This window comes from Chrysoperla carnea, chromosome 4 (genome assembly GCF_905475395.1).
Source record: "Chrysoperla carnea chromosome 4, inChrCarn1.1, whole genome shotgun sequence".
NCBI lineage: Eukaryota > Metazoa > Arthropoda > Insecta > Neuroptera > Chrysopidae > Chrysoperla > Chrysoperla carnea.
The window spans coordinates 17,354,309-17,370,644 of NC_058340.1; the positions used below are offsets into that span (position 1 = coordinate 17,354,309).

The 16,336-nt window shown below is 29.5% G+C and overlaps 1 protein-coding gene across 2 annotated transcripts in view; it reads right to left on the minus strand.

Annotated features, from left to right (window-relative positions):
• The window catches only part of LOC123297434, a 700,259-nt gene that overhangs the window by 88,113 nt on the left and 595,810 nt on the right, over positions 1-16,336 (minus strand). For both annotated transcript variants that reach the window (XM_044879092.1, XM_044879093.1), the window contains exon 4: positions 5,877-5,985. In XM_044879092.1, the coding sequence (XP_044735027.1) occupies positions 5,877-5,985 (109 nt within the window). The remainder of the gene's footprint in view (positions 1-5,876; positions 5,986-16,336) is intronic.

Here is a 16,336-nt window from a genome sequence, read left to right on the forward strand (position 1 = left end):
AATGTGTTATTTTTTCAATCTCTGAGGAAATTCGCTTAGCTAACGCACCTCCTGCGCTACGAATAATTTTATTCAACGTACCTAGAAATATGTAAAACCATATTTTTCATATTTATATGCATACTAACTTAAAACAAATACAAAATATGAGTACACTGTCTGTCTAATAAGCTGTGAATTTTGATTTAAAAAATATTCATCATGTATGTAGGTGAGTTATACCGATATCTATACAAAACACTATGTATTTTCTATGAAGAAGGTAAAAATCCAATAAGCCTTATTTCTATGTCATATACTTTATCAGAAATATATAACTTTTTGCTTTTCAGTTCTACATAGATATAAGTAATTTTTTATATTAATAGAATGACGGAAAGTTTTTCAGCGTGAGATAATCGAAACGTCAGGCAGCAATTACTTCTCAGTATTTCAATTTTGTAATTATAGAGAAAAATTACCAACGGTCTCAGAGTTAATGCGGTAAGAACAATGAAAAGTGGCAGCTTTGTGGTTCATTTAACTCACACTTTATTTGGTTTAAAACTGTTTCGGCTGCTGTTGTCTAAAGGGCCAGCACATTGAGTCAGCCTATCAAAAACAAATAATTTGTATGTGTAAAGGTCTTAATGTTGTATCAGCAACAATACATTAACACATTAATTAAAAAATATTTAAAATACTGTACTGACTTAAGGTAGTAGGAAGGGTCAAGACAAATTTGGACTTGTGGTTGCAATTTTGTACCTTATTTTCAACTTTGATGATAATTTTGTAATAACTTTATGAACGAAGACGAAAAATAGGAAGTTATAACATAATTCATCAAAATTGAAAATATATTTTGTTTCATTTGTGTTCCCACTACCTTGCTCATACTTCCTTAATTAGTCGTTTTAACTTAAATTTAATTTTTTTATATGTTCCACCGACTAGTTTTGGAGAAATCTATGAAAATCTATCATCCATCTACCGTTACCCAAAATAACAATGTTAAATATGCCTACTTTTGAAGTCATTTATTTATTGATATAATCGGGCCACCCGGGGGCGGGCAAAAATGGCATAAATTTGCAGGGAGCCTAAAATTTTCTAAATTGATTTAGACTTAGTCTTCTTCATATAAAAAAAAATCAAGCCTTGTATCCAAAATTGCTATCGCACTAGAACATCCTTAAATAATTGAGTAATCTTTTAAAAGCCTACGTAATAACATCCGATGTGCTTTAAGGATCTGTGGTTTAATTCTTGATAATATGTGTTATTTCATCATACTTTAAAATAAGAAGTGTTACAATGCTACATTGAAGCAGATTATCGACTTTATATTAAGTTGTTTATAAAAAATTTGGATATGAAAACAATTTTTTCGTGTTTGTCTGTAAAAAAGTAGATCACGAGAAGTATAACCTGTAGAAGGATTATATATAAAAACGGGGAAGTAAACTACAATTTAGTTAATGTAGTTAAAATCACAATTTATAATTCATTGAAAATACGTAATGTTATTTAGTTATGCCTTTTGTGTGTTTTATAGTAGTAGAAACTTCTATGTTCCACCTTGTATATCAAAAATATAGAGTACATGTACATTGAATTGGAATGCTATGAATATAAACGAAAACAAACTTCATTATTTTTGTAACGTAGCAAAAACTGGAATAGGTTATTTTCATATCTCATATATACATATAATTTTAAAACGAGCATTTCTTCCTATCTCATACATAGTTTTTAAATCAGGATTTCTTATATTTGACTTTTTCCATATTGCATCCATAAGTATGAGTAGGTATATACAAACATATTATTGTAATTCTCGTTTTTTAGAACGATTAAAAGAAGACCAAAATTACAATAGATAAGAACATACTTTAATAATGTTTTAATCTTGATAAGTTTTGTAAAAGATGGGCGTTAATTTTCTTTAAAGTACCATATTATCCAATGTTATCCACATAGAATGGAGTTTTTTTTTTTCATATAAAATGTTGTATTTAGTTTGTTCCAGTATAAATTAAAATTATTTAATTTCATTTTGTGAAAAAGAAGCTATTTAGAGTTTTTCATATTAGTTTAAAATTAATTTACTTGCAAAAACTTTTACTAAAAATTATAATCCGATTTTAAGTGTAGTATCAAAGGAAATATTTACATATACCTACTTGTTTCCTCTCACGTTCCCATTTGTTCTAAATATGTAAAAGAAATATATTCTTATTATGTTTATATTAGAGAAAAAATATTTATCGCAAATCCATTTTCTTTCGTTAATGATGTCGAATATATTTCGCCAAGACCAATGCTAATAAGTTTAAGACTAGTAAATTTGCTTTAGCAAGAACTGAAGACTACAAAGTTTATGAAAGGGTGGGGCTACAAAGATAATGAAAGGGTGAAAATATAAAATGAAAACTGTTAAAAACAGTCAAGTAGAATAGGCCGGTATAAAAGTTTTAATTTCTTACAGTTCAAATTTATGTTTTTATCTCAAAGGAAATTTTTAGTTTTTACCTCAAAGGAGAATAAATTATTAAAGCGCTGAATAAATAAGCAATTTATCACTGTCCAAATTTGCACTACAAAGTAAATGTCTGAATAGAACGGCTTATAAAATTTTTGGCAAACATTTTTAAGGACCAGTCCGATGAACACCGTTATTTATATTTTATATAATGCTGTATTTTTAACATATCTATGCTGTATTTTTAACATCAGCGGTCAAATATACAGTGTAATATACACTATATTACATCTGATTAATCGAACACGAGGTTCTTAAAATAAGAAAACATATTTAGCGGGCCCTGGTGTAAAATAAATGATCATGATTATTGTTTCTGACTTCTTGTTTCTTACCAAGGGTTAAAAGTAATTCGAATGAAATTTCTTCCCAACTGTGAAAATAATTCAGAACTACATTTCGGATATTTGTAAAACTCAAAAAATTACTTTCGTTAAATTTTTAACCATTTTGATTTACTTTAAATATATTTTGAGTCATCATTGGAGCAAGGTTGAGACACATTTTATGTTAGTACTGACCTAATACATGAAGAACCTATTGTTATTCCAGGCCACACGCGAGTCCCGACGCAAGGCGAAACTTATTTTTAACGATTAAAGACGAAACTTATTTATAGACGATGTTCGCAACTTTCATTAAATGAAAGACCATGGTTTTTTGTTTACTTACTAAGCCAACTACCTACTCGCAAAAGCTCAACCTTGGTCAATTTGTACATTTTGAAATTATTTATGAAATGTTTAAGCACCTAGGAAAACGATGTTTGCAACTGTAATTTAATAGAAAACTATGCTTTTTAGTTTACTTATTACACCAACTATCTACTGACTAAAGCTCAACCTTGGCAAATTTGTACATTTTAAAATTATTTTTGCAAGGCAACACCTGCGAAGACGCATTTTGCAACATATTTCGAATGGAAGACTTACATTTTCACGTTTCTTTGACTTAATTAAATTGTTACAAATAAGTTTCGTCTTTGGTCAAATTATTTTTTCAAATAATCAAATTCGTCTTTGGCCGGACTCTGCAACGTGTACGACTTGAAAAAACAATGACGTACTCATGTATTGGATCAATCGATAAAATGTGCTCTTAACCTTGCTCAAATTGTGCGAAATTAGACTGTATTTTCAAAGCTGGAACCGAATTTTAAGTGAAACATAAAATTTGTTTACACCTATAAAAATTGTTTTCCTCTTAATAAAATAAAAGTTCATAATACAGCCCAAGATATTTTACTTGTGATTTGAATATTTGACTGGACAAAAATTATTAATTACAACACCTCAATAAACTTCAAATACCGTACCCAATTGAACAACAGGTTATAAACTTTGTAATATTATCCATTGTAAAATATGGGGATATCAAGGTATAAACATATTTGAGGTAAGTTTACATTGAAATAGTTTACATTATCAAAATATGGAAGGACTAAGTTTATTTTATATAATAATATATTAATATTAAATTAAGGAAATATGTATGAAATAAAGGTCAGTAAAATCAAACAAAATACTATATACGATACTATACACACAGAAACTAAATAGAAGAAATAAATTGAACAATATCCTCCATGTACAGAATTATTATCTTATAGGTATTGTGATTCCTTTCAAATCATTGAAATAAATACAAAGAATACAATGGCACAATATATCTGTTATTACAAAGCATCGATAGTTTAGAACAGTGGTATGTATTAAAGGCTTTCAAAGTTCTGGGTGCCCTGAAAAATATATACGTTTGGTTAAAAATTTATATGGACAATGTACCACACAAATTAAAGTTGAAAAAATAGATTCAAAATTTTATCTCAAACGATGTGGCCAAGGAGATTCATTATCTCCTAAGCTTTACAATGCGGTTCTACAATACATATTTAAACTTAAGATTTGCAGATGACAGTGTATAATTTTATGAAAATCAACACGACTTGCAAGTACTGTTGAACCAGCTTGCATTTCAGAGTAAACTGGTAGGAGTGAGTGACAATAAATGCCGAAAAAACAAAATTTATGTCAAATGTAAATGTTAATATCGTCAATCTTGGTCTCCATCTGGGAAAACACAAAATAGAGAAAAAACACATAATTAATGCCTTTTGAAAATCTAACCTGCTCAAATTGCAAAAACTACAAACTTTCCGAAGGAGCATGAAGAAAAGTATGTTAAAAATTAAAAGAAGTCATGAGGAATGGGGTGTACACTTCAAACAAGAGGAATGGGGTGTACTGGGGAAGGTCCTTGCCCAGGAAGTGGGCTGATACAGACCTATATTATTATTGTGATTCCTTTAATGTGAACTATAATCGAGTATTTTCAAGTTCCATGAGTTAATTCTTGGATACAAAGTCAAAAGATTGGTAAAGAAAATTACTTGCATATAATTTTACGTTTAATTCGATGCTAACTGAATACCTGGAATCAGAACAGACTTTATTGATCAAAATAGTAATTGATTAAAAGTTCGAAACTAGTTTGGAGTATATAATGAAAAAGATTTGGGATATTTTTGTTTGTGAGTTTTGTAGCATGTTAGACGGTAAATGTCATCGCATTTAAGATCATTACTACTGATGGCTAAAACTTCATCATGTTTTTTGGTCTGAAGGATATTTTTAACGTTATTAACACTGGAAATATCTGGAATAGGGTTTCTCATATTTGCCACGTATTATAATAGTTAGTTTTTGTTATTTAGAATATAATTATTTGGATTTTTTGTAAACGAAAAATTACATGTTCTTCATTTTTTTAAACCAATTTTTACACTTCATATGAAGAAATTAACCTATGAAAACTTGATTTATGCTTATAGCTTATATTCGATGGGACATTTTAATCTGTTATGACTTATAGCTCATGTTGTAGTTAACCAATCAAAAAAGAATTTAAACAAAATTATTTCTTACCAATCCAATCTGATTTGCCCCGTCAAAACGAGCTATAAGCCATAATAGATTAAAAATATTTGATTGGCAAGGTAAGAATTCCCTTTTCAAACTTTTCAGCCAATTTAGCCGGAAGCCATTTCTTATAATAATTCTTCACCCTTCAATATATAGTCTATACATGGAAGTTGAAAGAAAAAAAAAGTTTGGATAGAAGAGATATCAAATAAAAAAATTGCAATCTTTTATACAATAGATAAAAAAAGTAAATAAAAACGACACAGATGATTGAATCAATAACAGCAAATAATAAATATTATGATTGGATAAAGAGAAACAAACCAAATATTATTTGTACGAAAAGAAAATACAAAAATGGTCAAATATCATAATAAAAGAAATTGACAAAGAAATGCGACTTCTCAGAAAAAAAAATAGAAGAAACTTACCAACAACATCTAGTTGAACAAAAATACTTTGAGGCGGATGTGACGACACCTGGCACTCATATAAACCGGCGTCGCGTCGTTGTACAAACTTTATTTGTAACGTCCAGTCCTAGAAAAAGTAATAAAATATTTGTCATTATATAGAGCACAATAAATAGTTTTTTTGTTTTATCATTTTGTTTGTGAAATCTTTTTACTAGTTCTTTTTGTTTTAATAAAAGTATAATAAAAAAATTTTTAGAATAGTGTACGCTGTATTATTTCATACATCTTTTTTTACCATGCATATATGTAATATACATAGTATACTAAGTTTAGTCCCAAGTAACTCTTAAAAATATTGATGCTATGAACAAAATTTTGGTATAAGTGTTTATAAAATCACCTAATTAGTCAATTTTCGGTTGTCTGTCCGTGTGTCTGTCTGCCAACACGATAACTCAAAAACAAAAAAAGATATCAAGCTGAAATATTAACAGCGTACTCAGGACGTAAAAAGTAAGGTAAGGTCGAGTTCGTAAGGATACAACATAGGTCAATTGGGTCTTGACCTATCTTGTAAAGCGTTAGAGATGCAACAAAAGTTTGAATGTAAAAAATATTCCTTATAAAAAAATAACCAACTTTTGTTTGAAACATTTTTTCGTAAACATCACTGTTTACTCGTGAGGGCGCAAATTAAGCGTAAATTGTATAGTATATATTATATGGGGATATCAGTTATGTATGTGTGACATGCATGTATGTGAAATGTGATAGAGTAATCAACACAGTCGATGCATGGTATTTCATCAAATAACTCAGTCAATTGTTTGTTTTCACTTGTTATATTTATGCTTTATGTCTATGAAGTGTTTTTTTTTTGTCAACTAAAACCAAGAACGTTTTATTTGAGTAAAATCCTACTCTATAGGATAAGATAAAAAGTATTTCAATTCCTCTGAGATTTGAGCAAAGTGTACTATAACTAAATCCATTTTAAAATTGACTCTTAGACATAGAAGTCAATGTAGGTGTATAAAAGATGAGAAAATGACGTCTTTTTACAATTTTTTGTCTTTCGATAGGTAAGAACATCGAAGAAAGGTATAAAATTTATGTAAAAGATTAATATGAAATTTCATGAACGTGCACATAAAGGTGCTACAGTCTAAACAAAACCATTTTTTGTATTTACGAAAAATATATCATTACACTTTTCACCGTTGAATCATCAGTGTTTAAATAATATAAATACCTAGAAACCTTCCTTTTCTATAAACAATGGCAAAAAAAATTTTATGGTTCTTCTTTTAACGAATTTCCGTGTAAAATAGAGCTATTGCGTTTGTACTGATGATGGAATTCTGAAAAAATTTCTTCAAATGTTCATCGATCCTATCTAATAGATCTCAAAAAAGATAATCGTTTAAATTGATATGTATAAATGTATATAAATATGTATCTATATCCTCTCTAGGGGTTTATTTAAGTCCGATTTGAAGAAAATTTGGTATCAATAAGGGTTTTGGTAATTGAAATGTCAATTTCATTAATGAGATACATCGAGAGATAAATAAGGGGGGGGGATGTGCGTGTTTTCTTAAAAAGAACTTTTGTGATTTTTCTCCAGACGCTTAGTTTTCAAAATAAAATTATTGAAAAGTTAAAAATGCAATATTTGATTTTAAGAAAAATGTGCTAGTTATCAATCTCTAAGAGATTTCGCTTAGCTAACGCAGCTTCTACGCTTCGAATTGTATGTTTGTTTTATAACTTGAGGCTGTACATCCTTATTTTATAAGCATTCGTTATTTTATTTTTTTTGGAAATATGCAAGTTTAGATGGAAAATTACTTCCAAATTCAACTCTCTAAAGTCATGCATGCTAGTAACTTTCCACCGATACAAAATTCTAATAATTTAAATTTTGAGATAGATGGAATCGACGCAGGAAACCGTTCAAAAAAGCAGTCCTTTACTGGTTGATATTTGGCGAAGATGACAAATGAGTATTTACTCATGTGAATATAAATGAGATGCAATTTTTTTTCTTACGTCTTTGTGTAGGGTATTTTAACATCGGTTTGTAAATTTATATTAGAAGTGTTGCAAAACCTCTACTTCTCAGATGTTTATTACGTAATGTGTACGCTCCCGTTTGAATGCATTATTGCCTATGTTGCTATGTTTTAACTTTGTTTGCAAAAAAATTCATTTGTGTGACTAGAAATTTTTACCTTTGAAGAAATTGGATCTATTAAAAAAAAACTACTATACTCCATTTTTAGGCAGTTCAACTGAAAGCATTTTTCCTTAAAGTAGTTGTTTGCGATTGATACATGCTTGAATGTATGTAATTTCGACCAACATTGGTTAACATGGAAAATCATATACTAATGACTCCCTAGCAATTAAGGAACTTTGAATTATGTTCTGTATATGGAATAATAGAAAATAATTTTGTATACAAGCACTTCTTGTTAAATTGTTCTTATTATGCACGAGTATGTGCGTTGGTAACTTTCGCTAGTAAAATGTGATTCATTACATGCAATTAAAAAAATGGACAACAAGCAAATATGTATAATAACATTCTTAATAATACAATGGCGAGTATTTTTGAAATAAAACAGTATTTTTGCATATGTTTTTTTATGAATTTATTTTATTTATTTTTTAAGAGAAAACCTTTTTTGGCACGTTGAGCACTTTTTCGTCGCCGTCATCGTGTGTGTTTGTGTGTGTGTTCAAGTGGATGCAAGGATGGTTAAGGTCCTTTACAAAATGTTTTTGAACGTTCCTCACCAAAAAATTTCAACCCATGAAAAAATGGTGGCAACGCATATAAAAAATATTTTACATTTCATCTTACTTTCAAATGTATTTATTTGCGCTCCCACCATAAGTATCTAGAATTGTAAACAGTTATTTGAATAATATAGAGGTATATTTATTATTCTTCAAGTATTGTGAATAAGTATTTATTATAGATAGTTTTGCCAAAGTTTTAAGTTTTGATTTCCGTCGACAGTACCCACAACTGACTGATTTTTTAAATAAATTTTTATTTAGTGCAAGCCCAAATTTAAGCCATAGGAATGCAGAGGAATTAGAAAATTTTTTGTGTAATATTTTTATCATTTACTGGATAATATTCTTACAGTTTGATTCAAACTATTTTTTACGATTGTACTCAATTTTTTCTCCTGTTTTTGACCTTTTTTATGTTGGGTAGAGCAATTTACCCACTTGTATCATTGTATTGGTGTCTATCATCTCGAATAGTATTCAACTATTAAATACATTCATTCTTCCTAGATATTCTTGTTATGTAATTGTAAGGCGCCAATTCATTATAGCTTTAAAAAAACAACCTTAATTGCTCAAAGTAGATAATAATTTTAATTGTAATGTTAAATTCAAAGCGTATGGTGGTCTCTATATTCATTCTTTGAATAATCTGATTTTGATCATCACATTTCACATCATTATCAAAACACAACGTATTTGAACGGACGAAAAACACACGTTCATAGACGCAGACATCAATCTAAAAGTGGTGTAATATAATGTCCAGATAAAGCGGAATAATGTGTTGAAAACTTTGGTTTGAATTTTCAAACTCATTAAAATGTCTTCCATTTGTTAGGTAGCTGGCAAATCATCCTGTATTGATTATGTATATTAAATTGAATTTGTATTCAGTTTGTATAGTTGTTATTGAATCATTTATTACTATTTAGCATAAACCTGAAACTAATTTAGAACAAAGTAGAATAATTCATCAAATGATTGGTGGATGAATAAGTACGTAATTAGTTTGTACACAAAATACAACAAACCAGGGGCGAATTTAGCATGTTTTTAATGATATCAAATTTTATAGTTACTAGTTAATTAAAAAATTTTCATAATAATTTGTGAGCATTATTTGTTGAAATTTATTTCGTCTAGACTCGTAGACACCTACTCTTGATACACGCTGTCATATAGAAAAGCTGAAAAGAAAGGAAATGTGAGGTATTAATGAGGTAGTTAGCAATGCTGTAAGATATATTTTAAAGGGAGGGAAATATATACATGGATTTTCACTATATCCCACAAGCTTATCGATTACTGGTTGATATGATCGATTTTTATGTACTATTAAACGTACACAGTAATTACAAGTCACGGAGAATCATTTTGAATTTATGATTTTCGCTTAATCGCAGAAAATATTATAGTTAGTAATATCCTAATCGTCGGAACCATCTTTTAAATCGTCTTATTTAATCCTATTTAAATAATCTCTGTGTATATAAGCGGCTTTGTCATAACTTAAAGAGATTCACCGCAAAACAAAACTATTTATGATTGAAACGTGAAATTCAGAATTTGGATTCTAAGTTTGATGCGTGTAACTAACACTAAGAACAGTATTTAAAACATTTAACCCCTAAAGATTTAAAATCGAGTAATAATAAAATTGATCTCTTTTTTTGTGGGCTTTTCTGTGATTATATCAAAGCAAGAGTATGTTTTTCAATATTGATTTACCAAATTTTTCATATAACCCCGAAAAAAATATCTTCTACAAAATATTGTTCGATCGTAAAACTCTTTTGAAAAATTTTCATAAAAATTATTGAACCGTTATTTAGGTAAATTGTCACTCATATGGTATATAAAATATTTCATATTATCATTTTATTAGGCATCACTAATTTTATACCTTCACATATAAATATTTTGTGAAATACCTTAAAATATCCATACCCTGTGCGATTTGTTATTACTAAACCAGAAACGATACAGTGGATAAATAATATGACAAAAAATTTAAGCACGGTTAACATTTTGTTGTACGTGAATGCAGAAATTTTAGGTTCACAGTGGGGCAGAAAACTGTGCGACTTTGGAAATGCAGTAAAAATAAATAATTTTTCCGAATTGTCTTTTCGGCACATAAGAGAGCATTCAAGAAAAGTAAATACTGATTATCAATAATTGCGTTAGTAAATGTTGTTAAGGACCCATACTATATTGGAAGTCTTGTTTTCCTTTTGTTTATCACGTTTTTAACCATTCAAGTAGTCATAACGGAGAAGGAAATCCCTTAGATTGTGCTTAGGCTGGGAAAATATTTATTCATAATTCAATTCGAGCATTGAAAGATCTGATTCAACAGGAAGTGGTTCAAATTCCATGGGCAATGCTACGGTATGTAGTGAATTGCTTCAAGACTCACCGATAAACAGGCCTATACCTAAATATACGTCATTTTATTGTGGTTAAAGTATACAACGAATTAAACTAGATTTACTAAATTAAAAATTTTCTTAAAAACCCAGTTAATTTTCTTCAGTAAACACTTAAACTTAAGTAAATTCTTTGAAATGCGTTTACGTAGTTTAAGGTTCTTACAGAGTTTTTAAAATTGCACACTTTTTTGCTCTACCTTGAACTTAGTTTTAGTTTTTAAGTAAAGTTTCTTATACCGTGAGGCCTGTAACAACTGACCTTGTCCTAACGTAGGATGTTGCCAGAATCCCCTATTTCTCGCGTCTTGATAAAAAGATTCTAGTCTTTCACCTGGTTAATATAGAGATGGTAAAGCTAATTTATGATTTTTCCAAACATCTTAGATTTTGCCATGTTAACTTAATAAATTCTTTATTCGAACGTCGTATTGGAAAACGGAAAGGAATTGAAAGTAGTAAAATGGGTGAAATAAGAGCCTTCTAAAAAACTTTCTATATTTTAGAAGTATTTAAGAAGTGTTTTATCATTAGAACATTGAACGAGGGTAAGGTGATATCCATAAAATATTGGCATAATAGTTGTGAATGAACAAGGCTCTCTACAATGTCACAAACTTACGATCTAGCTTTATTGTTTGTTGAAAACAAAAGTTTGGTGTAAGGAGCAAATTAAGTTTTGGTGGTTTTATATCCTGTTAAACAGAATGGATAGAATCACAGGACTAAGTTCTAAGAAGGAAAGTCCTGGCGGTAATTATTGTTTTTCACTATAAGAACTTTTCGACTCATATTAGAAAATTCCAAGCTTTTCCAAATTATAAGGAAGCCTTAATCTATTATCTGGAACGCTTTTTTTTCTAGAATTTAAAAGTTCTGGAATATGAAAATTGCATATTTACAATTGCATACATATTTTAAATATTAATTAAAAATTCTTAAAATTAAAAGTTTAATTTACGAAGCTCAAATATTTATCACTTTGTATATAAGGTTAGGTTAGGTTAAGTTATATTGGTTGTTTATGAAGGACACACTTAGGCCAAACAGACCATTGTGATCTCATATTTTTGTTTAACCATGTTTTCCGCTGATAATTTCATTTATCAGCTCTTCAATTATTTTTAGAGGCTGAGTGCACTTGAAATATTGATCATAGAGAGAAAATCTTGTTTCATTCTTCATGAGCCACCTAGTATGCACACATTTAGGTGATATATAAAACTATATTCGTTTGAAATATGTTCATTAATGATTTGACTGAACGTTTATTCCGAAATTAATGGTTAATTAACACACCTGTATGTATGTATGCATGTATAGTATAGTACATGGGTGGATGTGTACAAAATAAACATGTATGTACGTTAAATCATGCATGAAATTTACAAAAGTTTATGAAGTGGCTTATAGTCCGGAGACTTATACCAAGTTTAAAGGCAGGTGTTTGTCTTAAAGAGAATGTTAAATTTGATAGCTGTGTAGTTGATGTCTAGAAAACTATATTTCAAGGATTTTAGCCGTGTTCATCGTTTTCGCTACGGTACACTTGGTTTTCGCCTTGTTTTAGTCTAAAACGGTATTTGAAGAATATTGAAGAAAAAACCTTTTTTAATCGAACTCTTAAGGAAAAGATTTGAAAATGTAATTTCTGTTATAAATTTTAAGGGAAATTATTTATTAATTTTGTTTGAAAAATTACGACCTTCTCATTTTGAATATATTTCAAAATACGGCATTGCCAGTTTATCGGATTTTAAATATAAACCCTGTGAAACTGATATATGAAAAACCATAGCTCAGAACGGATTTTAGCCATTGGCACACTTTTCGCCAGAACAAAATATATTTCTAAATATATTTTCATGAATATATTAAAAAAAAGTTTTTTTCGATTTTGATTATCTTAGATTATCTTATCTTAGAGGATTAGATTAAATTAACTTAATTTTGACACAAAAATTAGCGATTATGTCAAGATATGGTGGCTAGTTCATTTCATTTAATAATTTGAGACCTGCCAAGCTGATATCTCATACACCATAATTTAGAACAAACGTTATCATTACTATGGGGATAGCGGCTACAATCCGTACTGAACCATAGCTCAGAATAGATTTTATCAGCGGATAAGGTGGTAGAACAAATATATGGTATCACAATGGTATCTTTGGCCTTAGTGTGCCCTTCGTTGACAGCCAATACAACCTAACCTAACCTTACCTACTATACAAAGTGTTAAAGCGCTGCCATCGTTTTTTTTTTCAAATTGAAATTAGACATTACAATATTTTCATGAATATGAAAGAATCAAGTTTTTTATACTTTTTTTTCTTTTCACTTTCTTTTAAGAAAAAAGATGATAATATTAAAATTTTTGATAGTTTTCAATATTAATAAAACCATTTCTTGCGGCAATTTTGGCATCAAAATTTCATTTGTTTGGACTTATTACTTGGTTTCTTATAGTTCCGTATAAAAGTTAATATTTTTCCGCCAATAGCCTCTGTACTATTACGAGTGTGTTGATGAACATATGTATAAAGAATGGATTAGTTTTATAGTATGAGGTTTAATGTTAAACTATAAATAAAATTTAGTTTAATTACAAGTTTATAAATATAAATTAGTGAGTGTTGCGTTAATAAGAAAAATAATATATAAATAAAATTAATTTTATTATGCATAAAGTTAACAAAAAATTTAATTAATATTTTACTTCTTTTTTATAAGTTACGACATAATCAGATAACAGACACAAATTAATTATCGTGGTAAGTTGAATTAAAATTCAAATGATATATGTCGAGTTGTTAAGAAAACTACATGATAAAGAATAAATATGACGTGACTTGGTTCTCGGCCTGTGTATAGTATTTAATGTTGTATTGTAGAGCTGTCTTTTCAATTTTATAGTATAATCGAAGTGTTAGACAGAAACACAAACTTAATTATAGTTTGATTTTCTTAGCCGATCATTTTTCGGCAAAAATTGTTAAACAATGTCTACTCGCATCGTGCATGAGTTTTATTGGAGGTGTTTCCATGGTAACGATACACAACCATATTAATATAATTGTATGGAGGTATATATAATTGTATGGATTGCATTAATGGCTTACATTGAAAGTATAATATACTTTTCAAAAAAATTTAAATAATAATTATGATATTTTAAATTTAAAATAAAATTTGTGCAATTTGGTCTCTTATTTTCACAATCTTTAATGAATTAAGTTTAATTAATTGATATTATTCAATAATTTTAATTCGACATTTACTATAACATTTAAATGTAAGGAATTGCAAATTAGTCATAACAGCCTCCTGAAACGCTAAAATTATTCACTGGAACCGCTGGCATTGATTTTATTATCCCTACCACGACTACGCACACAATGAATACATAAAAGTATATGTTTTTGAAATCTCTGTGTAAATAACTTTATCTTAAGATATATGATGACTTTATCAAAGCCCAGGAGCAATGGCGTTTACAGAGAAAAAAAGATTGCTGTAGATGGACCCCCGTTTGAAACAAATTTCCTTACGAAACCCGTACAAAAACAACTGTAAACGTTAAATAAATACTTATATACAATTTTATTAATTTACTTTTGTAAATCTGGATAATACATATAATCTGTTTTTGTTTGCTTACCTAAATCAATTGATAAAGTTATCAATTATAATAATTTATTAAATAATTATAAATTGATGTTTGTTTGACAGCTAACAGAATAGAAAAACTTTGGGCACATAATAATAGTGCACGAACTTTGTCATTTTTGTGCTATTTACATCCCAAACTAGTTATGAATATGCATAGTCACTTAGCTAGTTTTGGATGTAAATAGTACAAAAATGCAAAATTCGTGTACTATAGTTAATAAAAATATTATAAAGTAGGCAAACATTGGTTGCTATGGATATGGCACACACACACTCACAAAGCATATCTCACATTGTTCAATAATAATTCTTATTTACAATAACTGATTTTATGAATTTCTATAACATAAAAAAATATTTTATAAAAGTACAATATTTATAAAAAGTGCTGAGTATTGATCCCAGTACTAGTGGTTTATTTCCGCTCCCACCATAATCGCTTAGGCTAGGTTAGAGTGACTGTCCTTGGGTGGGACACATTTAAATCATAGGGTCCGTTGTGATACCGAATCAAGTAAGTCCATCTCCTCATGAAAAGAGCTGGGCAGTGACAGAGAAGATGAGACATTGCCTCCTACTCCTCACTACTGTAAAAGCTCCTACAGTAGTCGTAATACCACAACAAATTTGCTAACAGAGGCACTTGGAAGTGATATAAGATCTTCGGAACACCTACGATCGTACTCATACCATATCTGTCTTGTAGTACCACAAGTACGTTTCTCCTTCCATCTAAGATTGGCCTTTTTAAAGATATCCTCTTTGAGGAGCAACTTGCAGTTCGCAAATGGAACTATAGGATATATATTGATGTTTGTGTCAGGCAGCAATGTGCCATTTCTGGCAAGCTCGCCGGCTGCCAAATTTACTGGAATATCCCTGTGTCTCGGTATCCATACCAGGTTTACGTTCATTTATTCCGCTAGCTCATTTAAGGACGTACGACAGACCTTTGCTACCTTTGAGGTAAGATAAACTGAGCAGAAGGATTTAAGGGCTGCTTGGTTGTCGGTGGAGATTGTAATGTCATTGCACCTTAGAGTATTCAGTCTTATACATTCAGTCTCACGCATTTTTAGATTTTCAGAGAAGATCCCACATCCCACCTTCTTCTCTAACTTAGATCCGTCGGTATAAAATACAACGCCCTTTGGCTAAATCAGGTTCTCATCCCAATCTTTACTGAAAACCTGTTCCCGAAGTTAAGAGAGGGTAAATCGTTGTCAACAGATCTTGGAAGTGAGTATCTTCTTAATATGCTAGCATGACCATTATATGTCTCAGTCCAGGGTGAGACTAGATTTAACCTAAGAGCTGCACCTGCTGCGCATATTCAGTTAATGTTGTTTGATGATTTGAAAGGACTCAAGTAGTCAGTTATACATAACTATGTTAGTATAATATTTTGTACAGATATTACAAATTTATTATACCTACTACTTCAATATTGGTTTAATTTTGTGGGTTAATTTTACTCTATAGGCAATACAGAAATCCTTAAAATATATGTATTCGCTCCGAGCGTGAATTTCGTTTCCATGACAACGATACACTACTTTAATTATA